General features: G+C 44.5%; 1 protein-coding gene across 1 annotated transcript in view; it reads left to right on the top strand.

The window, feature by feature from the left end:
• UROC1 (urocanate hydratase 1) overlaps positions 1-25,024 on the top strand; it is a 482,866-nt gene that overhangs the window by 335,712 nt on the left and 122,130 nt on the right. The window contains exon 14 of the mRNA XM_069643013.1: positions 22,698-22,819. Coding sequence (XP_069499114.1) covers positions 22,698-22,819 — 122 coding nt within the window. The remainder of the gene's footprint in view (positions 1-22,697; positions 22,820-25,024) is intronic.

The raw sequence follows: 25,024 nt of genomic DNA, 5'->3' as shown, positions 1-25,024 counted from the left end.
TCCTACTAGTTTTTATCAATCAAGTTTTATTTTATCAATCAAGTTTATTTGAAATAAAATTCCATAAACAGTAAACAAACACACATTAAAGACATGTAATGCACCAGTTATATAAGAATAAGGTGATGTACGACAGGCAAAACAGCACAAAATTAAGAGACTATCTTGAGCAAGCTCATTCTCAGATTTATCTACAGTATACGTTGTTGCTTCATTGCTCGTTTCTTTCCATGATTGCACTTCAGCAACAATTTGCTTTCCAAAAAGTTAAAATCTTGGCTTGAAGTATGCTTTTCTCAGGTTCAGGTAATGCAGACGGAGAAAAAGGAAAAGCTGTATAATTTCCCCAGTTGTCTTAGAATAAATCGACTTATCTGAGCACTTTTTATCCCATTTGTTCAAATTATCAGCTAATGGCAGAATTCCAACCTGTAACTGAGTATTGGGCACGTCATTGTAGGTCTCATTACATCCTATTTGGACTTCTAACTCGGTGTCCCAGTATGCCAATAAAATGAATGACTGTAGGATTTTTATTGTCTTTCTTGTATTTAATATCCAATAAATGTTTGTTTCCTTTTGGTGTTACTTGTGATTGCCCCCGGGTTAAGCCACAGATCCGATTATTTGGCTCCACCCACCAGATTGGGTTATTGGTGAAATGTGTTTTTAAGAGAATTTCCAACAGTTTAGTCCTTACCTCACTGGTAAAATGATTACCTCTGTATACATAAATATTTTGAATAAGGCAGAAATGAGAAAATGTGTTTTATCAAGACCATGGCTGCTTTCTTGGCCTTGAAATCCGGAGCGTGTAGACATTTGGTCTACTTGGTAATTAGACATGAAATGGTCAACATATACTTGTTGCAGGGTGCAGCACGAATCACTGGAACAATAAAGTTGATCTACAGATGTTAAGACTATTACTCGCTTCTTGGCGAGGAGCCAAGTGTGTCAGAACAAAATGAGCACCCACTAGACACCCCATTAAATACATACTTGGGTCTTGACCCATGTGTGGCCAACTAAGTGACTTCTAGTAGGATCTTCATTGTCTTCAGAAAAACCTGATAGCCAGCTGGGTTCCATGTCCCTTTGCCAACACCCTTTTTTTCGAAGACATTTTCTACTAAGAAATTACTTCGAAAAGACGATAACTTCCTTTTTTTAAAAAAATTAACGTTTTCCCTATACTATTACCCCTACCCCAAAATGGATCCTTTTAACCCCTTAATCATTATAGTTTGATGCTTTTCTAACTAATTATTTCCTAGAAAATTACTTTGAATAAAGGGTGTTGGTAAATCATGATACCGACCAACACTGCATCAGTGGCATGGTTTTACATTATACTTCAGAATGAGGTAGGTACCATCACTGATCATAACCAGATTGGGATTTTCTATCCAAAAGTCTAATTTTGAAGCTTTTCTGGAATTTCATTAATACATGATCTTTCTTTTCCTGCCAATCTGGCTCGAATAAGGTAAAGTTGTCTGGGTCTTTTTATAAAACCATCCTATGGTTGGATCTTTGTGTTGAAAACTGAATGCTCTTGTAATGGTTACTTTTTTACTTGCATTTCTCCAAGGAGATGTTTCATGTCAATATTAGACTTGGATTGCTCCTGTTTTGGCTAATTAATCAGCCATATGGGTTCCTGTTTTATTGGGACATTCAACCTTTGAGTGACTCTTTATCTTCCAAAATTGGGTTATCTTGTGCTTACTAAATCAATTTTTTGCATTCACTTATCCTGTTTCAGGGGATTGTTGCTTGGACAAAGAATTCCTCCAATTTTTCAGTTTACTAAATGCTCACCAAATCCATTTTGGACATAGTCTGAATCCATTATGATTATTAGTTCTCAGTTGATGATTTATGGAAGTAAGGACACCTTGATTTATTTCCATCAGTTCTGATACCCTCCTACTCCTGTGACCAATTTGATATCTGTCTTCGGTTTCACAGATGTCATTAACCCAAGCATTCAAAATGCCATCTGTCAACTCCTTCTCATCCTTTTCTTTAATATGGTAGGAGCATCCATCCACAAACTGTGGGCATTCCCCCCGACATGTGTTCACATCATACACCTTATGAGAAGCTCCCACCAGCTGGATATCATTGCTTCCTCAGCAGCTGATTCTGTAACTTGGGAACTTTTCTATTCTGTCAACCTTCCCGTTTTATGCGGGGTGCCTCATGGGGATTGTCCTGTTCCCACATTGATACTTGGCCGCTAATGGAGATCTTTGCTAGGTTTCATTTGAATTATCATTCCCATGCTGCTGACACACATTTATGTCAGATGAAAGTCTCCATCTGAAGCTATATAAGGATATTGGCTTGTGCTTATGCAATAAAACGTTGGATGCTTGAAAATAAGCTCTAATTTAATCCCTCAAAAACTGAGGTCATTGTCTTCGGTCCCAAAAAATCCACTGACCGATTTCCATTCTACAACCTCTTGTCCTTCCACGTTTGATGTTAAACCGCCCTTTTCTTTTAAGGTAGAAAATGAAGGTTGAATATGGCAGACACCATTGAGTTGCAATGCTCATGTTACTGAAGTTGACTGATCTGTGTATTATCAACTTGGGTGATTAAAACCTGCCCTGCCATTTGTTGCCGATTCAGATCGCCCTGTAGTTGTGGGGACAATGGTCAACTCTCGACTTGACTACAGCATCACTCTTCTTTTAGGGCTATAGTGAGTCAGTTACTCATACAACGCCTGCCTAGAACTGCATTTGTGTATCTGCATCCCAGGAAGTTACATTAGTTGCCGGTCCAACAACAAATTGAGTTTAGGACACTTTTATTCAAATGCATTCATGGCATAGCGCCTAGTTCTCTGGTTTCCAAAATCAACCTCTATCACACACTCTTCGTTCAACTGGGCAAAATCTGTTCATTATTCCGTCCTCCCATTTCGTGTTTCGGGGTGACTTAGGTTGTTCAATCTGAGGTCCTCGTCTTTGGAATGCATTGCCTGCTGAACTTCCGAAGACATGTCCTGACTCATTTTCGCAAAAAGTTGAAAACTCACCTGTTCCAATAGTTTGTCTTCACACAGTTGTACGTTGTTGCTCTGCGAATTGAACATCTGCGCCCAGGTGCAGGTTTCTGCTTTGTTCCTTATGGACTTATAAATACAAAATCAAATCAACTTCTCTCCTCTTTTCTGTTTCCAGCAGTCTTGATTCTCTATATCCTGCCTCTCCTTTCTCTCCTTCAGCAAGCCACCCCATCCATTGATGACTCAATATCCTCACTTATTTCATACCTTACACCGTGCTGAACGCTATTGGCAGACGTCCCACTTCCTCTAATCTCTTCACTACTTTTCATACAGCCTTTGTCTCAGCCTTATTTCTAGCTAAACAATACTATGTGGACCTTCCCAATTCCTTCTCTTCTCATCACAATGTTTTTTTTCATACTCTGAATCCTAATCTGTGGCATCTGATTCTGATGTTGCCTCTTTCCTACCAATATTACCCTTCTCTTCTATCACCTCCTTCCTCTTTCTTTCCTTGCCCACCTGACCCCGGTTCTTCGCCGCATGCCTTTTCTCCCCTTTCCAAATCTGCCGCTGCTACTTTTCTTTCTAAAGCTCACTGCTTTCACTGCTTCTTTTCCTTCTGATGCTCTCGCTTCCTCATAAAGTTCTGAGGTCTGTTCTCTTCTCCTTCCCTATCGTGTTACTCTTTAACTCTTCTCTTCAATCTTCTATGTTTCTGTACTCTTTCAAACATGTTACTAATCTTCCCATCCTTGAACCTCTCGATCCATCGCTTCCTCCAACTCACAGGCTGTTTGATGACTCCCCCCTCACTCTCTAAACTTCTCAAGTGTATTATCTATTTCCATATCTCTATGTATCTTAATTTGAACTCTCTTCTTCCTCTCCATCTATCTGACTTTGCCCGTTTCACTCAACCTAGACTGCTCTTTCTCTCTGGTGGTTCGTGACTTGTCAGCAGTTTTTGGTACTGTTGACCACTCTGGTCTCCTCCGCTCTTTCTTCCATTGGTTTTAGAGTTTGTTCTAAACTGGGTCCGTTCCTACCACTCTAACCACATCTATTGCCTCCAGGACTGGTGATACGTCCACATGGCTTGGTTCTGGGTGCTCTTTTCCTCTCTGCACAATTACTCTTTCGTCTCATCACTTCTTTTGATCGATCATCGCTTCCATGCTTTTGACTTAGTTTTTTTATTTTTTTTCTCTTTACCCGAACTATTCACACCACTCACTTACTACTTGTCTTTTGGCCATTCCGTTTTGGATATCTGATCATTTTCTCCATCCAAATCCTTCCAAGACGGAGGTTAATTTCTTTCCAGTTAATACTTTACCTCTGGCTCTCCCCCACTTCTATTTCATTGCCTCCTGCTTTTTCCAGCTCTGTGTGCTTGTAACTTTGTTGTCATTGATTTGCCTCTTTTTTCTTCTCACATTTCTATTTCCAGATCTGGTTGCAACTTTTTCACATTCTGCATTCCTTGTCCTTCCTTTCTTTTCATGCCGCTAAGATCCCTGTATGTTCTCATCTTTTCTCGTTTTTTTTTTTATTATTGCTGGGTTTCTCCTTGGTCTTCTTGCTACCCACTTGAGTCATAACTTCCCAGTTAGGGCTCACCCATGGGAGATGCTAGGGGGCACCCATGTTGGAACCCTGAAGACCCCCCTCAAACTCAAAGAAGTAAAAAAGAAAAAAAATGTGAAACTACATTTGCATTATGGAGCGATCGATTTTAACTTTAGGGGTGGGGCTGCTGAGGGCATGCCAATCTTTTTTGTTAAGTAGTGTCATTACCGGTCTAGACTGGCCTACATTGAATGTAGTTCATTCTAGCCACGCACATACTCATGGTTAGTTCACCCTTGATTCCAAGTAATACTTTACATGCCACATAAAATATATGCAGACTGACAATAATAGTCAGTCTACATTTACTTTATGTTGCATGGCATTTTTTACTTGGCATCAAGTGTAAAGCAAACATGAATTATTACATGCTAACTTGGCCTACTGAGTCAGTGTGAATTTTATTTTATTACAATGGCATTTGTTACATTTTTTACTTCTCATGGGTAAAGCAAACATGATTGTTGTTACATGGCTAGATTGGCTTATATTGGTGGCTCCAGTCTAGCCATATATTTTTGTATCGTGGCATTTCAGTACTTTGCGTCAATTGTAAAAGCAAACGGAAGTGCAATTACTGGCCTATCTTCTAAAGATGGTCTGGATATACTTTATTTCTGTGGCATGCCTGTTATGAAGATGCGGCAGAGGCAGGTAAGTTTTAAATAAGTATTTATTTAGATTCACAGGGAGAAAGAAAACCCCCACGCTAATGGGCTCCCTTTCCTTCAGCTCTCTCCACCAACTGACACATACTCGAACAGAAACAAGAAACTGAGAAGAACATTCTATTACATCATAAAGGATACCATATGCTGCATAAAGCTACTACAATACCTCTCAGGCAGGAAACATCACTGCCCTAGGAAGAAGCAACACAACACATCTTCCCCCTTTTTTTTTTAAACTCAATTTTTCATTTCATGCAATTTTTCCTTAAGACCACCTAAATTTATGTCGCAATAAACGGATATAATTTATTAAATCGACTTAACAATTTCGCACTGAAAGGATCACAGTTTATCAATCTCGCACCCCAACTCCCGGACACAGTCTGATATAAACTTACACATGCCCTCTCCTCACAGTGGCAATTCTATCTTTATTCCACACTTGCCCTCTGGACATGCGTACTGCCCCCTTCATGACAGCCACAACTCTGACAGGGTCCGAATAGAGCGGATCTCCTTTCATTTTCACAACTCCTTTCTTTATTCTGATCCAATCACCACACTCTACGCGTAATTCCTTTTTTCCTCTCCAAGTTTTCACGTGCGACCCATTCTGACATTTTCTTCAATGACTTTCTCACTTCATCCACAACCAGATCGGACTCCCTACACCTACCAAGCCATGGTGGACAAGCCATGGAATATGGTTTTCTTCCCCTCATGAGCTCAAACGGGCATAAACCAGTTGTGGAATGTGGTGCCATCCTCAAGGCCCACATTCTGTTCTGTATCATAGCTAATTTGTCCAAACCACACTCCTCTCCCATACGTACACTCCATCACACACCTATTCATTCTTTCAACTACTCCATTTGACTCGGTATGGTACAATGAAGTCCTTTTATGACCAACCCCATATTTCCTCAAGTAGTTGTTAAAGTTCTCCCCAATAAACTGCGGACCATTGTCCGTCAAAACAGTTTCTGGTAAACCTTCATTTGCGAAAATCTCCTGTAGAACCTTTAGCATATTTTCACCAGTAATGTCCTTTACAATTTTAAAATCCACCCATCTGGAAAAGAGGTCTACAACCAATACAATGAATTTACCTCCACCATAACCTAGATCCACAGGACCTAGTATGTCCATGGCAATATCACTCCATACTCTGGACGGGAGACCAACGTCCACCAAAGGTTGCTTTCTGTCAAAAATGCCGTAACTTTCCTATAAGTCTCCTCCAACTCAACCTGATGATCTGCTGATGTCATATCCAGTTTTGAGAAATGCCTTCCTCCACCCACCATGGACAACTCCCCCATGTTGGGCAAGGGGTGCTTGTCCACCAACACGCATTTATTTAACTCACGCATGTCAACGGATAGTTTTAAATCTCCTGAACTTTTCTTTACAATCACCACTGGAGAGACCCACTCAACCCCCCGAGCTCTTTCAATCACTCCTGCTTCCAATATCTTCTGCAACTCTTTCTTTACACTGTCACTAAAAGCAAAGGGCACGGGCCTAAGTTTCGCCACGGTGGGTATACTACCCCTTTTCAACATTATCTGGTGCTGAAATCCTCTCACTTTTCCCAACGACTCATCAAATACATTCCCGTACTCTGACATATACCCGCCATGAGTTGAGGGTACTTCGGATACCTGCTCTGGGTGATTCGGATCGAGTCTGATCCCTAAGTTCGTCAGCTCTCTCCACCCTAACAATTATTGTCCCTTCTTGGTAACATACACCTTGCCATCACAGCTGCGTCCTTTGAACTCAAACCTACTCCACACATAACCCAACAACTCAATGCGATCTTGGTTATACCCTCCAGGACTAATGTCGGGCTCTGACAACGCAGACACTACCCCACTCATTTCACGCTCAAATGCACTCCTGGACACTAGGGTTATTTTTGATCCTGAGTCAGCCATCATGGATACTTTACACCCGTTCACCGTTAACACAGCATAAGGACGTTCACAGTCCCCTTGATCCCCATCATTGGTAACTACATTAATAGTATTAACGATAACATTGTGACGGCATCACAACTTCATCTTCTGATGACCTCCCATCTTCTTCCTCGTCTACGTATAGCACTTTCCTTTGGGCTGACTGTCCAAACTGGTAGTTTTTGCAGCATGACGCAAAATGTCCTCTTTTGCATTTGGTGCATATACTCTTTCGCCCTGGGCACACAGCGGAGGATGCAAAGTGTGCCGCACTGGCACATCGATAACATAGTCTTTCGTACTTCCTTTCCTCTTTCTTCTCATACTTCTGCGTCGAATCTTGATTCCTCTTTTCTTCTGGATTACTCCTCCCCCACTGTCTGTTTCTTCCTCTCCTTTTGTTCTTTCCTTCGCCCACCGTCAACACCTCCGGCTTACTTTCTTTGGACTCGCCTCCTTCGGTTTTGGAGAGTTTCGCCCCACATGCCAGGCAATGTTCCACGCGTTTGGCCAAGTCCAGCACCTCATCCAAGTTCGGCTCATCTTTAAGCCACAGTTCCTCCCGTATCTTATTCGACCGACAATGAGTCATGAATTGATCACGAATATGTTCGTCGAAATTACCTTGAAACTTACATTTAAGGGCTAGGTGTCGCAACGCCGTCATATAATCCTCAACGGACTCACCACAGGCTTGTGTGCGCATTCGGAAATTATAACGTTGCAAAATCGTGCTTCTTTTTGGGTTGAAATGTTTATCAAGCTTCACTAAGGCTGCCTCGAACTCATTTAACTCATCCCCACTTCCATCACTTGCTAGCTGAGAGAGGGTCTCAAAAAGCCTTTGGCCTTCGTAGCCCAAAAAGTGAAGCAATAGCGCTAACTTCCTTTCACTGGAATATGCCGTTCCCCCGGCTGCCTTCATATAATGCATGAAACCCTTTCGCCATTGGGGCCAGACAATCTTCGCCGCACCTGGGGTAGGCATAAATATGGGGGGACCTGATATCCAAGGTAAAGCTGCCATATTATGTGCTGGGCGAGACCAGACTTGACTTAGTTTATTTCCCCCTAAAATTACTAGTGTCTCTTTACTAGCACCTCTGATGTCTCTCACAGAATGATCTCGTGTCAACCCGCACAGGTATGCGGCACGTAGGACATGCACCACTCCTCCAGCACCAGTGGTGATGTACCAACATGGTCTTCTATGGTTTGCTGATCCTTCCAATGATTTTAGCTTGCTCCCCTATTACGTGACAGTGGGTAATCTCCACGGCACTGAACTCACTTCTCCTGCAGTTACACGGGATACGGTAATGCAGCTCTGGGCGCTGCTTTCCTCAAGTTCACTCTCCGCCTCCCCCGTTCGGATCCTCGGGGCCTGGCAGTAGGGTGGGTGTCAGGCAGGAGATGGGGAGGAAAGGCAGTGGCAGCCTCCCGCTACCAGGTCGCGGTATTGAATAAACTGAATGCACTTACTGCTGCGGTGTTGGAAGTATGTCAGCATTCATCGGGTCTGGCACGGGGGCCGCTCAATGCTGGGGCGGAGCGGCCCTCCCGGTGTTGGGCTGGGGTCAGCTTCTCTTACAGGGACGGCGGCGCTCGCTGGGCGCAGGGACCTTCAGCTCCCTGCGGTGGGCCACTTAGCGCGGGGTTGGCGGAGCAGCCAGCAGGTGGGGCCCGTCCTTCCCGCTGCGAGGTGCTGACAAGCGTTCCTCTCCGGAGTCCCACGCACGGATCAGCGAGGTCCCCACCGCAGGACACTCGACGCCGGCTAGGCGGAGCTTACCTCTCGGTTGGGACAGGCGGAGGACCGCAGGGAGCAAGTTCACAGGACCGCGCTCAACGCAGGGGATCGGTGGAGCGGCCAAAAGTCGCAGCAGGGGGTCTTCCTTTCATCTCCCTGCCATGGCTTCACATCCCATCTTCGTCGCCATTGTTATGAAGATGCGGCAGAGGCAGGTACGTTTTATATAAGTATTTATTTAGATTCCAGGGAGGAAGAAGACCCCCACGATAATGGGCTCCCTTTCCTTCAGCTCTCTCCACCAACTGACACATACTCGAACAGAAACAAGAAACTGAGAAGAACATTCTATTACATCATAAAGGATACCATATGCTGCATAAAGCTACTACAATACCTCTCAGGCAGGAAACCTCACTGCCCTAGGAAGAAGCAACATAACAATGCCATTTTGTACTGGCTAGGAGTAGTCCTATGGTAATACTGGCATATACTGATGGCCTGTATAAACACAGCCAGCATGCATGTGTTTTATATACTGCAATTTGCTGTGGCCAAAGGCATAGTGAAAATGTGTTGGAAAATGTCCTATGCACTCTGGTGACTTGCATCTGTTGGGTTTTTTCATGTGCTACCATACCAAATGAATTGTGAAAAATTGGGTAAAAACCCACACAGTTTGCAAAGTGCTGTTCCGGCTATCTTGCTGTGCTCAGTCACTCCCGCATATTAGACTCGTACATTTACACCCCTCTAGTTAAACAATTCACCAGCTACCTCTGTTCACCCAATACATACGAGTGTGTCTTTAGGACCTTGTTTCCACTTTGGAAGAAAGCACTGCTTAAAATCTCAAAGGTGCAGCGAAACTCAACCGTCACTAAGTGATGCTTGTAATCGCTGTTAATGCCGGGTCTTTGGCAAGAGATCAAGCACTCCAACTGACACACATGTTCTCCCAGCTGTAGACGACTTGTTTATTTGTACTTGCAAAGAACCCAAATCATATTTTTTTCAGTTTATTCTTCTTTATGCAGCGGCACAGGGGTAGGGAGGGTGAGGGGGTTGAAGGGATGGCTAGGGGGCAGCATGCTCATTTCCAAAGGCTGCAGACTGCCAGATGCCAGGTTTGCTGTGTCTTCACCCAGTCTGGGCCCTCTTGATGGGTGCAGGGCCTTCTGCCTCTTCCTTACCTCTCACCTCCCACCTTTAAATCCCTGGAGGCCCACCTCCATGTGCCAGGCTTTTCTTGCTGGATTTCCCTGCTCCCCCACCATGTGATTCACTTTGCTCTTTGTCCCCCTTACCTACCTCTCCTGTCAGGCCGGGAGTGACGTGCTGCACTTGCCACTAACATCCTGCTTTCTGCATTCCTGGATCGCTGTACCCTGCATCTGTGGCCATCCCTTGATATGCTGCCTCACATGTCCGTCTGGTCAGGGGAGCCGGCTTATGAATTTCCCCAGGGGGTGCCCAAATAGAACTGACATCACCAGCAGGTGACCGCATTTGCACGTAGTCGCCAACTTGGTACGAGTGGGGTTCGGGGGGGGGCGCAGAACAGTGGAACATTGGCTAGCATGTACTGCATATACTAAAGTCAATTAAGAAGGAGGTTTAAGCCTTCCAGTTCCATTCCAGTTACTACTACTCTATAATCATCCAGGTTGTAGTAGCCCTCAAAACGCAGAGCAACACAACTAGGATGGGAGAACTAAATATCATCCCATCCTGCGAGTGTCATACCTCAGAGCAAAGACTGTGCGTGCGCCTCCGACCTTGGAGCACAATCTAACTAATTTGGTGTAAATCTAGCAAGTGGGAGCATGGGAATCCCCTGCGTGTGTGGGGGCTGCAGACCCCAGATGGCATGCTCACTTCAGTGTGAAACTCTGGTAAAGGCTCTTTGGGCAAGCATTCAGGATGGGTCTCACACCTTTAAACAGTGTGATATATTGAGTGGTCCCCTCACTCCTTGGAGCATACTATCGCCCATTGCTGGTAACCTCACAACTGAATGTACAGTTACACTCTTGGTCATCTAAGTGACCCGATGTATATTAATGGAGTCACTCTCCCACCTTGGAAGACAATTATATTTCTGTTAAAACACTCTGAATTCTCACTTCAGTTTTCTCAATCTATAGATCCATACCATATTCATTCATTGTGTGTGCAGGGGTGATAACTTGTGTCTGAGAGCTCATTCTTTCATTCAGGAGAGATAAAGGGGTAACAACTCCCTATATATGAGATCAGACTCATGTTGCCCCAAGGCCCATCACTGCAGAATGAGTGAGCAGGTTTTAAGACCCTGCTGATTCTGCTATCCTACAGGCTCAAGCCTTCTATCCCTTGCCCCATCATGGTGTCCAACATTCTGAGCGGCATCTTATGTACAGCCGGCAGCTAGGGACATGCCTGTTGCCAATTGAATGTAGCCAGATCTACTATTTAGACACTGGGAGAGTGCCATGAACCCACATTGGTGGTGAAGAAGCACTCAACATACAGAACACAATGGTATAGTGTTGCAGTCCTGCTGAGAAATGACAATCGGTCTGTTTAAATCACAAGCAGACTGGCTGAGAAGTACAGGGTAATTGAATAGTGCTGCTACATTCTGAGTAATTCCATCCCTTTAAATATATTAGCTCTTGTATAACCACAACATTGTTGAGTTATTATGATGATGATAAAGATGTTAGACTTGCTCAATACTTCTGGTTCTGTATCATTAAATGTACTTCAGATCTTCAGAGTCTCGGGAGGATAGCTCAGGGGCAACGCCCTTGGTCTGCGCAACACAGGTTCGATCCCTCGGTCCATGCTTAGGAACCTCTGGGTATATTACGCGCATTATGAATAACCAATAAAAATAAGTCTGCTGAGAAATGCTGGGCCTTGGCAATAGTGTAGCCGCACAACTGAGAAGTGCTGTTGTTGTCCAATCAAAAGTATAGCAGCCCAGAGGAGTACCAGCATTGCCCCACTTCAAATATGGCAGCACTAGTAGGAAATGGATTACACAGCCCTTCTGAGAAGTCCTGTTACTGTCTCTTTGAAAAGATGGAAGCCCATTAGCTCTGCACTACTAGGCCCTGCAAGTACTGTCCCATTGGATGCTATTACACTGGACAAGACCAACAGTAGTATGGCAAGGTCCATACTGGGTTCTATGTGATCATTCTGCATTTTGAAGAACAAATACAAAAAAGACCAATTTTATTTTGGCCGATTTGTGTGGTCTTCAAAAGGCTGAATTATCACATTCTACTGCCCCCGCCACCCTGCTAAATTCCCCCCCCCCCCCCAAGAAGGTGAACCCACCTCACCCCACACGTATACACTCAGACATGCAGTCTCATTTGCCCTCTCCCTGCCACCTCCCTCCGCAGATGCAATGCAAGAGGGGTGCGCAGATGTACAAATACATCCAACCCAAAAAGATTTTTAGAAATTGAGGCACAGATGCAAAGCAAGTTTGTCCCTCAATTTCTAAAAATCGTTTTGGGTCGAGTGTACCTCTATATCCGCATACCCAAACCAAAACGATTTTTAGAAATTGAGGGACAGATGCAAAGCAAGAGCCTCTTGCTTTGCATCCGTCCCTCAATATTTAAACATTGTTTTTTACCCGGGTCACCAGAGAGACAGTATGGCTGCAACAAAGGGCCTTCCATACTGTGTCTCTTCTCTACAGCCTGGGGGGGCCGAGAGGGGTCAGGCCCGACTGCATTCTGACGGCGGGGCCCGGGCGCCGGAGCACTCGCGTATGCGGCGCCCCTACGTCTGATAATGTGGTATGTCTGTGCCTAAGCATTTCCCATGCTGTCGTTTGCGCACGTGTTGAAAGTGGCAAGTGAATTGCGACACAAATGGAGCCAAGAGTGAAACAGAATTTCAGCACCCTGGTTAGCTCTTATCCACCCCCAAGTGCGGATTGGCTCCTACCTTAGTCACTCCGGAGAGGACACAACCAAGTACTTTAATATCACGTTACTTTAATCTTGCACTGATGCATGCGATGCCAGATGCAAACACTAGCTTCAAATAGTCCTACTTCTATTTCTGCATGAGTCCTAGAGGGCGTGTGCGTGTTAAATGGTAAGCAACAGCAGTGCTTTTTTTTTTCCCTTTCCTGTAATTTAGTGAAATGACCTTGATGACAGAAAAGGTCTCTTACCATCCTCACTGATCTTGTTAACGGCAGTGATGGCGGGTGGAAAAAATGGCGCTAGTGTAATCAGTGATGTGGCATTTTTGACTATATTCACTAGCGTCACAACAGGAGCCTTTGCCCAAATAAGAGCAAACGCATAATGAATTGGAAAAGTGGTATTCTGTGCCCATCTGACCCCTAAATAAAACCCATCAATACGCTTCAGGCCTGATGAATTTTGAACGTGCTGCCATAGACGGATTCAGGTGTTTTACCCAAAAATGGTCTGAAAGTTTGATTTGTGGAATGAATGCCACTTTGGAATGCTTATGTAGGCTTTTGTAGCCAGCTTAAAGGTTCGGTCTTGCATAGTTGACCCATTTCATCATTCTATTTCCTCGAATTTCTATGACATTGAACTTAACTTTATATGTATAAATCTTTCATATTTTCTTCTGCTGTGCATCAGTTCAGAGGGCATTTTTTTCGTTGGCAGCCTGCGTGGGACTTGGAAGATGCTAAATTGGTCAGTTATTGGATGGAATTCAAATAAACTATTTACCTTAAGCCTAGAAAATAGACCATTTGTTATGAATTAGAAATGTAATTAGAATTGTTTATAGAACCATGTCAGCAGCTGGCCTTTTCAGAGTTTTTCCAATTGGAGGATTGCATTTGGACTTGTGGCATTACACTCCATGCCAACTACATTTGTTGCATTTGGTCGCCATTGATTATTTTTTTATTTTTTTCGGAAGCTTGTTTGCTATGATAGACCTAGTAAAATCTCATGGGATTTTATAATGTAACCGCTTCTGTTTCATCAAATCTATTGATTACGTATTTGTTTTGCACACAATGTGAACTGAATCGCTGAATAGCCTCATGTGCTTGCCTAAATGTTAAGGTCTTACCAGAATCTCTCAATTTGTTCACTAATTATTTCTTTTTTTGTTTTGCTGGTTTATTTATTTATTGCATTTATAAAGCGCTCACACATCCCGCGGGCATCGAGGCGCTGTTACAGGAATGGTTTTTTTTTGTTGCTTTTTTTAGTTGCGTAATTGTATTATTTTTTTTGTCTTAGTTGCGTATTTATAATGCGCTTAAATACCCAGAGGTTTCTAAGCGCAGACCCAGGGATCGAACCTGTGTTGCTTCGTGTCGTCTTGCTTCCAAGGCGAGCACGTTGCCGCTGAGGTACCAGCCCAGGACACACATGTATTTTACTTAAACCTCCGCCCTGGCGCCAACTAAAGTAATCCATTACTTCAATTCTCAAGGAAACGTATTCCCTGAGCCAGGGTCCACCATGCAACCCCTTTTTTCCAATGTGTGTCCAGGGGTGTATTTTAAAGGCAAAAGTTCTGGCCCCAGCATAGAATTTATGGACATAAACCAGTAGAGCAACGTATGACATTCAATAAAGTTAAATGGTGCGCACCAGCGTTTTGGTTACATATTGGTCATCTCCAAATTAGAGACGCAGCTTTCATGAAAAACAGTAATAAAGGTACATAATGTATAACTTTGATGGAATGAGTGTTACTGTGGAGCAGGAAAAACTGGTAGAATGATTGGTGCAAGCAGACATGGTCTGAACCAATGGTGTGTAGCACGCGGAATCCTAGGACGCCTCACTCTGGAAGGGTGGTGGCATAGTGCAGGATCTCTCAAGCCCAGCCTCAGGGGAGGCTGGCTAAAGCATGGACTGCGGATGAGGAACCTCATATTGGATAGTGGGGCGGAAACGACTAAACCCCAGGGGAAGACTTGCGAATACCTGGATTCTGACGTGGAGTGTCGGGCCTTGGCAATTGAAGAGTTTTCATGAGGGGGAATGCTGAATTCTAGAGCCACCACTGGCCAACACATTCTCCTCCATCACTTTGGTGCATATCAATGAGTTGAAGGGACTAGTATTGAGGTTTAATTACAAAGCTGTATTTATCTCAATTTGCTACCAAGAGCTGGGAGGAAGGCTCGAGTGCAACGTGCTTGTCTTGGAAACTGGACCATGTTGAGCAGCACATGTTTGAAATCCAGTCCCATGTTTAGAGGCTGGAGTCCAGCATGAAGTGCGATATAGTATTAACCATTCATGGGTTCCAGCTCCTGGCAAGAGACGACACCCAAGAAAACTCTTTCACAAGAACATCGATTAGTAAGCGCTGGCTGTCTCGCAGCATCCGCTGCCATGTGTTATTTTTGAAAGATCAGAAAGCTTCAATTCCATTAATAGATTAGCATTTATATAGCGCTGCATATTATTACCCACGGTGTGTGGTGCTCATTTATCAATCTCGGAAGGATGAAAGGCTGAGTTTGCCCCTGCCGGGATTCGAACCTGCGTCAGCGCACAGATGTCAAAGGGAGCGCTCTACTTGCTATGCTATTGGACAGGCTAGTTATATAGCTTTGCTATACGTCTCTGAGAAATCGTAACATTGTTACAAATAGAGCACACAAGCCCATACAAGCTATACAAAGTAACTGCATTTTCTCACCTACTGTAGTCTGGAATAAAGTTAGATCTTCTTTAGAAAATATTTGTAATGCTCATTGGGATTTTGTAAAATATTGTACACAAAGAAGTTCTAGCTCCCTCACCGGAGATGCACTAGTGTCTACTCTCTATTCCTAAACAGTTCCATGTAAATGCTGGTGGTCTTTCATGCACGTATGTGTTACGACAAGGAACTAGGCGAGGAACTACTTGAGCAGTAAGGCGTTTGTTTCCTGAACTATGAGCATTTAAGCCATAGGATGACCGTGTGTAATGGGCAAAGGCTTGATTCCTGGGGACAGATTACAGAAACGTTGCACCCGTGCAAGTGCAAAGTTGCATGGAAGTAGCACTAGGGTAAAGTTTGCCCTATTTTTAAAAACACTGCAACACTTTAGAAAACCATTGCACCATGACAAGCGCTGTTTGGCATATTTGGCAGCAATAAAAAATGAGAGCTGGGCAGTTGGCTGGTACAATATTTGTATTGATGGTTTAACAGCTGGAAAACCGAATGGTGCCAGCCGTAGTTCACCGTAGCAAGACCAGAGAATGAGGAAGCTTCTGGTGCCAGGGTGAGTGTGAGGGCACCAGCAATGTCAATGATTCAAGGCCAGTGGCAGGTGGGGCATAGTTTCAGTTGACTGCCTTTAATGTCTCCTATCCCACAATAGCATAATCAAGTATAGCGAGGGAGCTCCAAGTGATGGAGGGGCTCTGCTACCAACAACTAATGGATTGTAATTGCATTTCACAGTACCATTTGTTTAGGAGACTTTAGTAGAACGCCATTCAATTCAGGGTAGCACCTAAACAAATCCAAGAGATACCAATTCACCATAGTACACCCGAACATTTGGAATCCTTTTCATGTCTTTGTCCCACAATGTCTTGGCATCGCCATTCTAAATCTTTCATGATGCTGTCATCACAATATATGCCAGCTGTCCCACTGTAAAATGTCACATGCACAATATATGCCAGCATTGCAAATTCATATCCCTTTCGTGATGCTGCGTCTGCAATATAAAGCAATATTCTTACTGTAAATTGCTTTATTGTATTGCCACTGTAATCATTTTCATGAAGCTAAGCTGCACAGTGTCCTCAATGCCACATCACTTTCATGATGCTGTACCCACAATGTGACTGCATTGACACTGTACGCTTTAATGTACAGTCACATACTGCCCACCCAACACTGCCAGTCACACGCTCGAGCGCACACATGTGAAAACTCATTGAAACTTTTGCACCCCCACATGTACACTGCAATGCAAAAAACACTTTATTTTTACTTAACATATGCAGTCTTATCTCAGGGCGGGGTAACTTAATTGCCCCACCTGACGTTAAAGTTCCTATTTATTAAACAATCATGGAACTTATACCTAGATGTTCCCTTAGACCCAATCACTTTCTCCAATAGGTTTTTGTAGTTTGCAATGCAGGTGGACGTCAACAGTGAGTTTTTACTATAGAACTCATGTGTTTTTTATCAAATGTTTCGAGATCATGCGGTGTGCTGCCTGTTGATGTCTGTTGTACTCCCCGTTTTAGATAGTTGACGTTAAAATAGTTAAAATTTGCCAACTTCCTGAGTTAGTCTGATTATTGATGTTTGAGTATCTTCTGAATCCCCATCCATCTCAAAGTATTGCTACCTCGTCTTAAAGGGTTGGGTCGGTAATCCCGGTTCAGTTCTTAATATTTTCTCTCAAAATAGACGTACTTGCTCTATGATGTCACGTAGCAATTGATTGATTGCCTCTAGGTTCCTTGAATCTCTCAGGAAAGTATGAACGTCAGTTTGTCTTCCAATAAAATGAGGATGTTCTTCAATCAAGCAATAAAAGACCATTCCAACTAGTCTGAGCGTTGTCATCAGATAGGGGCATTTGTGTTTTCCAAACTGTACTCAGGAAGCTAGAGAACCTGCTCTATTATGGCTGCAAGCAATCTCCTCACAATTGGACCATTTTTAGTATCCCGCAGGAACAAATGAACGCTAACAGTTCTCCCCACAACCGCAGGGTATGCACGAAGAATGAAGAGTAAAACAGTAAGAATGATCCAGTGAACTTGGCCATCAGGCACTACCATGGGTGCCTCCAAAAAGAAACTCGGTGAGAAAGGAATCTAGGAACTGTTCCCTCTTCCAGTCGAAAAGTAATTCCAGATCTGGTATATTTCCTTCTCTATCCAGACTTGAATGTGTCTCAGGCCAATGTTAGCAAAACGCTCCTGTGGCCCAAGAACAAAGCTTTTTCTTTCACTCTTTATTTAGTCGCGATAAAGAGTGCTGAAACAGCAAGATGCATTATTTCTGTCATGTCGCACTTAATTTCAGAACATTTCTCAAAGGCATTTTACTTCTTCTTTCATTTAATTTTCTCTGGCCGGCCTCTCTTGGCCCTCTTCCTGCTCCTACCTGCAAGGCAAAAAACCTTGGGGTCATCTTCGACTCCACACTCTACTTCTCTCCTCACATTTCTGACATCTCTACGAAGTCACACCACCAGCTGCACTTCCTCAGAGGTATTCTTCCTTTCCTCTCCTTCCCCCAGAAGCTCACTGTCTCCAGAGCCCTGGTTCTCTCCAAGCTGGACTACTGTAACAGCCTCTATCTAAATCTGCCTGCCTCCACTCTCCGCCCTCTGCAACTCATCTAGAAAAGGACTGCAAGACTTGTCCTTGGCCTCAAGCCAAGGGACCGTATCTCTCCAGGACTGAAATCCCTGCACTGGCTCCCAGTGGCTGCGAGGATTAAGTTTAAAACCCTCTGCATTGTCCTCAAGGCCGCCTGGGGCCAAAATACCTTCAACTCTCTTCCTAAATATCTTCCTTCTCGAGCTCTTTGCTCATCCACCTCCAACTCCCTCAGGGTCAGCTGCTTCTCCAAGCAACGAGTTGGGGGTTGATCTCTCGCCGCGGCAGGGCCTCCCTCTTGAACAGCCTTCCTGCCTCCCTGAAACTTTAGGAGAACCACCTCCGGTTCCGGAAGCACCTCAAAACCTTCCTCTTTGCTTCTGCTTTCACTCCCCGTCTCCCCTGCTAAATTCCTGACTGAATCTGCATTGGACCACTCTCACTGATCTCGGGCCCTGGCCCCACCACTTGCCCCCTGCACTGCCTCCCTGGCAACCCCTGCACTGCAGGACTGTCTCTGTATCCCTACAGCCCCCTTCTTAGCACTTGCCTGCACTTACCTTGCACTTCCCACCAACTGGCCCTTTATTATGTATCTGGTTATTCTACTACCCCTGTACTACACTTTCCCCTCTCCCTTTTCCCTTGCACTTTCCCTTCCCCTCTTCCCATGCACTTGCGCGATCTGAATGACACCCGGCCTAGTAAGATCGTTGTCTGTCTTCACTTTGTCTCCCCTCCCTGCCTCGTCACACCTTGAAACATTTATATATAGGTACGTTACAAAAGTCATATCATATCATACTCTCACTAAAGTGAGCCGCTTGACATGGTGCAAATCAATCGTTTCCTATTGTTTTTAAAAAGAAATTACTCTGTTTTGGAATCAGAGTATGGATGCCCGTCTCCCTCTGTAGGATTGCATCCTTTCAAGAGCAATTCTGAAGGGACGACTACTAGGATAACACCTGTATAGGATGAGTTTCACAGTATATCATCAAAGTGCAGGCCGCAGGCAAAATTAGAGCACTTCTAGAAAGAAGGGACTAAACCTTGGAAATCGGGACAGTTCATAACTGCACCTTAGATAAGGTCATGTAAGTGTAAGGTGTTTCTCCCACACTTTTTTCTCTTAGAATGATTGAGCAGCAACCTGTAGGAGACCTGAGCATGAGAGTACAACACCTTACTACACACATATGCAAATAAATGAGAACCCAGGTGGACTGGGTATGGACCCTATTGAGGGTCTGGTGTCGGTCAGCCCAGATGACTGACCATCCTACTGGTGCACCCCAAGTTCAATAAACAGATGCAGCCTTGTTTCTTGTAACACGCGTGGACCACTTTCGTTTATTTAATTGAAATACTTCAATCCAATCCTACGGTACACTTGTAATTTTACAAAATGTGCTCCTAACAGAGGCGCACTGCTAGTATTCGAGAGAGACAGTACTTAAATGTTCTTCTTACACCTCCTGTGGTGTCAACACTTTCACATTAGTTACAAGCAATACATTCACATTTAGTAAATAATAAAGCGCCCACAACACGCCAAGAAGAAGCTAGCAGAATGGGATTGGATCACAACCTACAATACCCGTCTAGCTCTTAAATCAACCCTGCCCACTTCCAGAAGTCAAACTGAACTGTCAACCAAAATATCTCACAAACTGTCCGTCTCGCCACCACAGGGCACAATTTCTAAGGCTGCGACTGAACGCTCTAAATACTAATGAGATGCTCTGGAGGCAAAAGAATAAAGAAACAGCAAATAATTACTGCCGCTTTTGCAAAACCACAGAAGTTGAATCTCTAAAGCGCCTAGCTATATTGTGCCCAATGCTGACAGATCTCCGTGAGGTGCATCTAAACGAATTCAAAACACAATCCCAGGAGCCTGACGATTGGTGGGATAACGCTACAGCAGGTCACAACATCAAGCTCTCCTGCAACCTCATCAACTTCTTTGATGAAGCCCTAAAGTCAGTACCCAACTGAAGGCCGCCAGTATCTGAAAGATCTGCCTTCTTGGTGGTTGCCCTTTTCCGGTAACTGTGTTGCCCTATAGTATAACATCTATTGTTAAATTAGACTAAGACTACCCAAGGAGGAGATGGAAAAAAAAAGGTGAAAAGATGGAAAAAAAAAAAAGAAAATGTATCTGAATTTTCTTTCTTTTGGAAATGTAACAAAAACATGATATGAAATATCAAGTTGAAGTTTTACAAAAAAAAAAAAAAATTTAGTAAATAACAGTGCAGTGGGTACACCAGAGAATAAGCGCATTAACATTTGGTAGATGGACACTTAAATTGACCAGTGGGTTCACTTGAGAACCAGTGCATTCACATTTCATACCTAAATTCTTTTTTTTTTTAACAACACTTTATTAGTTTTCTCATGATACCTAAATTCTTAAGTAGATCAGTGGGATCTCTTTGAGAGTCAACGCATTCACATGTGGTAAATACTTAAACCAATGGGTTCACTTTTGATAAACCTTGCCTTCACATTTGATAAATATTTAAATAGACTGGACCAACACCTCCTCACTGCAGGTGGTTGCAGACTTTCACTGGGACGTACGACACTTAACACAACCATCAGCCCTCATCCAGTCCGGCTACCGGGCTGTAATCCACCTCTATCTTGAACAAGGCTTTATCTCCCAGAGCGGAGGTTATAGAGAGATGGAACTGTACCAACCTAAACCGCGGACCAAGATGGGCTTCTGGAACCACAAGAGGGACCGTACACACTACCAGGGTAATCCAACACCCTCGGGGCACGACTGTGCCTTACACGTAGAGTCCTCTAAAATCCACCTCGTCATAAGGCACGTTAAATATCCCCACACCCCGCAAAGCGACTGACGGAGAAAAAGCCTCTCAGCGCCACTGGGACAGGTATAGACAATACTACTTTCCCGCTGATCCGCCACCGCCCACGTGTCAGCCTAACCCCGGCATACGCAGGGTTCTGTGTACCTTATTTACACTTTCCCTCTCCTACCTTCCTGCCTTGGCACCGCCTCCGCGCTACCTCACACGAGCAGTGGCCGCCATGGCGAAACACCCACCAAGTGCCCCTTACGATACACTACACCGGCAAGCTCCCTCTACCCCGGATAGGCGTGAGAGGAATGCCAGCCTAGGACAGCGGACGGCCTACGGGCGGCGGGACTTCTGTGACACCCCCGAGGGCCTGGGTGCCCTCAGTGTCAGACTGGAGCTCCTGTGCCTCCTTGTCTGTTCGGGCACTCTGCCAACTACCGAGCCACTCTGGGCTCTTAAACTCTACGGGGACATTCCACTGATCTCTGCCAGTAGGGGAGTTCGCACTAGTCCTGAGGTGAAATCACCTCACAGACAGCCCCGCTCCCTCTGCTGGTGGAGCCTACCAGGTCTCTCACGAGTAACTCTGCACGCCAAATAGCAAAGTGAAATGGATATAGCGAAAGGACAATAAACAAGCCAATCGAATAAACGTAACACACAATCCTTGCACATAATGAAACCTACAGGAAATGCTGGTTTACAGATGTTTATGGATTACTTGCACCACTAAGGAGTGATGTGGATGCAGAAAGCAGATGTTTTACTAAATGTTATTGGCGCTTATGTAGGCAGAATTGCAGGGGTGTAGGGCTGAGTGGATACATCATAATGCAAATGTACCCCCGAGGTCCAACTCGGATCGTTGCAGTGGATGCCTTAGTACACTGAGCCGCAGCCCCAGTCTATACTTTAACACAGTTTTGTTATTGTCCAGCGGAAAAGCTCCTTGGTCATCACAGGCTAGTTTTCCCATGTAAGCCTTAATGTTGTTTACTGTGAGGGGAAATTTACCTTGTACGCCTAAGGGCTAGACCCTGCGCAGTGGATCCTCCTTAATCGAAGCCCTTCTTGCTACTTCATTACTGAGGAAGTGGCAGCAAAGGGAAAAGCAGGAAGTGACCTGCATTTCACTGTGGCCGTGGAGCTCCTAGGGGGTGGGGGTGGGGGGTCGGGGTGGGGGAGTTATTTGAGGACCATTGACAAAGATGTGGCGGGGGGGGGGGTGTAGAAATGTTTCTTGAAAGGCCAAGGCTCTGGAGCATTGACTCGCATGCCGTTGTCCTGAAAGCTATATAAGTATTCATGAGTGGTGAGAATCACTGGGCTGCAAAGGGTGCCCAGGAAAAAAAGCTCCTCATTTGCTTGTATCGCCTGCGTTTCGTCTGACATGTTGTTTCCTCTAGGAATGCCTAATGAAAGAGCAGCATTGCCGAATGCCAGAATAAACCAGCCTGGAATCTCAACCATCTTTTTTTAATTAAACCTCTTCCTTTTCCAGTGACATATTTTCTCTGGGATTCGGGCCTTTCCGCTGGGTCTGTACCTCCGGTGACCCGCAGGACCTGGCTGTCACGGATCTGATCGCTGCTTCTGAGCTGGAAAACATCATTAATCAAGGAGGTGAGATGATTAACTCGATGTGGATGTCATCTAAATATTTAGAAAAATGATCCGAATTGTGCATGCTATGCAAGAAAACGCAGAGAAATCTGGAGAGCTACGAAGGACAATACTTGGGACAAATGTCAGGTTGCTCTTCAGACCACAGCCGAATAATTCACCGCTGAAGCTCTATTGCTCAGAGCTGCCTTGGCACCCTCTGCTTGGACCTGGGTGATGCTCGTTTTCCAAGCAATCCTAATTTGGCAGATAAAGGCATAAAGGAGTAGATATTTGCTCACAGTCCCAACATTTATGTGGGAATGCTTGGGGCAAAATGTTACCAGTTTCCAAAGTCTGCACCTTAACCACTGGACCATGCCTTGCCCCAATCTCTGTAATCTGAGCAGCAGTCTCTGGGTGTCGATCCAGAACTCTGGAAACTCTACAGTGATCTTTCATTGGCTTGTAATTGAAGCTCTGCTCGTCATTTCCAGGTTGGGTGTAATTCGATCTCTTCTCTTCCACCTTCCCTACAGTGTTTGAGCATCTGAAATGACAGCACCGTTGTGTTTAGAAATGTCATAGGGGCCTAGTGGGATAAGTAGTGGGTGGGTGTCTGCAACTTGAATGCAAAATGACTGCTTGCGATGTGACCTACCTGCACTTTGAGATGCTGACTGGTTAAAAGCGTGTGTCATGAATATAGAGCTCTCCAATTTCCCATGCATGTGGGAATAATACAATCCAGTTTCTTTTTTGGAATTCTGTTTTTCAAATTGGAAAGACCAACTTCAGGTTCCAGCATTCCAAGGGGGAAAACATTACTTTCTCAGGTTTCAAACTAGGGAACCTAATTTCTGTGACTAGGTGTTTGGTGAGAGAGGGGCTGTTATTGGACAGTGACTTTAGTGTGGTAAGTCAAGGGTCTGGAAATGGGGCATGGCCAAACTATGCTGGGCATGTCCTAAAGGAGGGGCAGTTGAGATGTAAGAGTACAGCCTCCTCCAAACAATCCTTCATGAGACCCAGAAAACGTTTTTTTGGTCCGCATTTTCTCAGGTGGTCTTATCTGCATACTGCAAAAGCTTCTCCTGGTTCATGGTCTACATTTTATGTCTGTAAATAAACCTCTTTCTCACTCCATGCATAAGCAATTCGATCAGGGAGTAAATCGCCTTCCTTCTGTAAATAAATCACCCAGGCCCAGTGTTCTTAATGGCTTTTCCAAGTGCTCATTTAGGGTTTCAGCTCCCCTGTGTGCTGCCTGCCTTCTGACCATTTGTAGCAACGAATCCCTACCTCTATTGTGCTATCTGAGTTTTCCACAGTGTGCAGCTACGTAGTTCTGATAGTATCCACATAGTTCCTTGGAAGTTAGCAGTCTTCTCAAACTATAGGATTTCACTTTACATGGACTGTTGCTGGCCATCAGCAGGCTTCCTTTAACAGGTGTTGCTCATCACAGCCGGTTTACCTTTATTTCAGCTCTTTGAGGTGGGGCAAGAAGTAGACTTGGGGAATAAAGAAGTTCCAAGTGGGGTTCATGTTATGCTCCCTTAGTGATAAACCCAGGGGGAAACAGATCGTTTATAATCTATGCCCCACACAGTTGCCGAAGAGGGGGCGGGGGTTTGAGGGGAGGGTCAGGAGGTTGGGGGCGTCCTCCGCAAGCCCCAATATATCTTCAGCTGACCTGGAAATCGCCTCTGAGAACACTGAGAAAGCACTAATGTCAGCCATTTGCTGCTTTGCATAAAATCAGAGTATGTTAGAAACATAAGAACGGGCACACATTTTCCATGAGTTACTCAAGCCTGCAACTCCTGCACACTGGCCTGCCTGTTTAATTTATAATAACACCTAATCAGTACATTGACTGCCCGTAGTCATGTATATCTATTTGGACGCATTCAACCTCTGGGAGTCTGGTACTGGTTGTCCTTTAGCAGGCCCTCACTGCCAGTCATATTTATTTTTAACTGGGAGTCACCCTTGCATGCTCTGAGGTGCTGGGTGCTTACTGAGGGAATGCTGGCAGCACTTTGACTCGCAGGCAATTTTGGGAGAGTGGTGGGGCTCTGCCCCGGCTAGGTCCGGCACACTTAATGCCAGGGGTGGACTGGAACCAAGAGACCCTGGAAATCATTTTCAAAGTGTCCCCATATTACACATTTTCAGCAAGCCCAGCCCTTTTCCTATGGGAACATTTGGAAATGCCACACA

This window comes from Ambystoma mexicanum, chromosome 2p, assembly GCF_040938575.1.
Source record: "Ambystoma mexicanum isolate Mex_15411 chromosome 2p, UKY_AmexF1_1, whole genome shotgun sequence".
NCBI lineage: Eukaryota > Metazoa > Chordata > Amphibia > Caudata > Ambystomatidae > Ambystoma > Ambystoma mexicanum.
The sequence above is the reverse complement of the archived record's forward strand: the minus strand, read 5'-3'. Positions and strand labels throughout refer to the sequence as shown.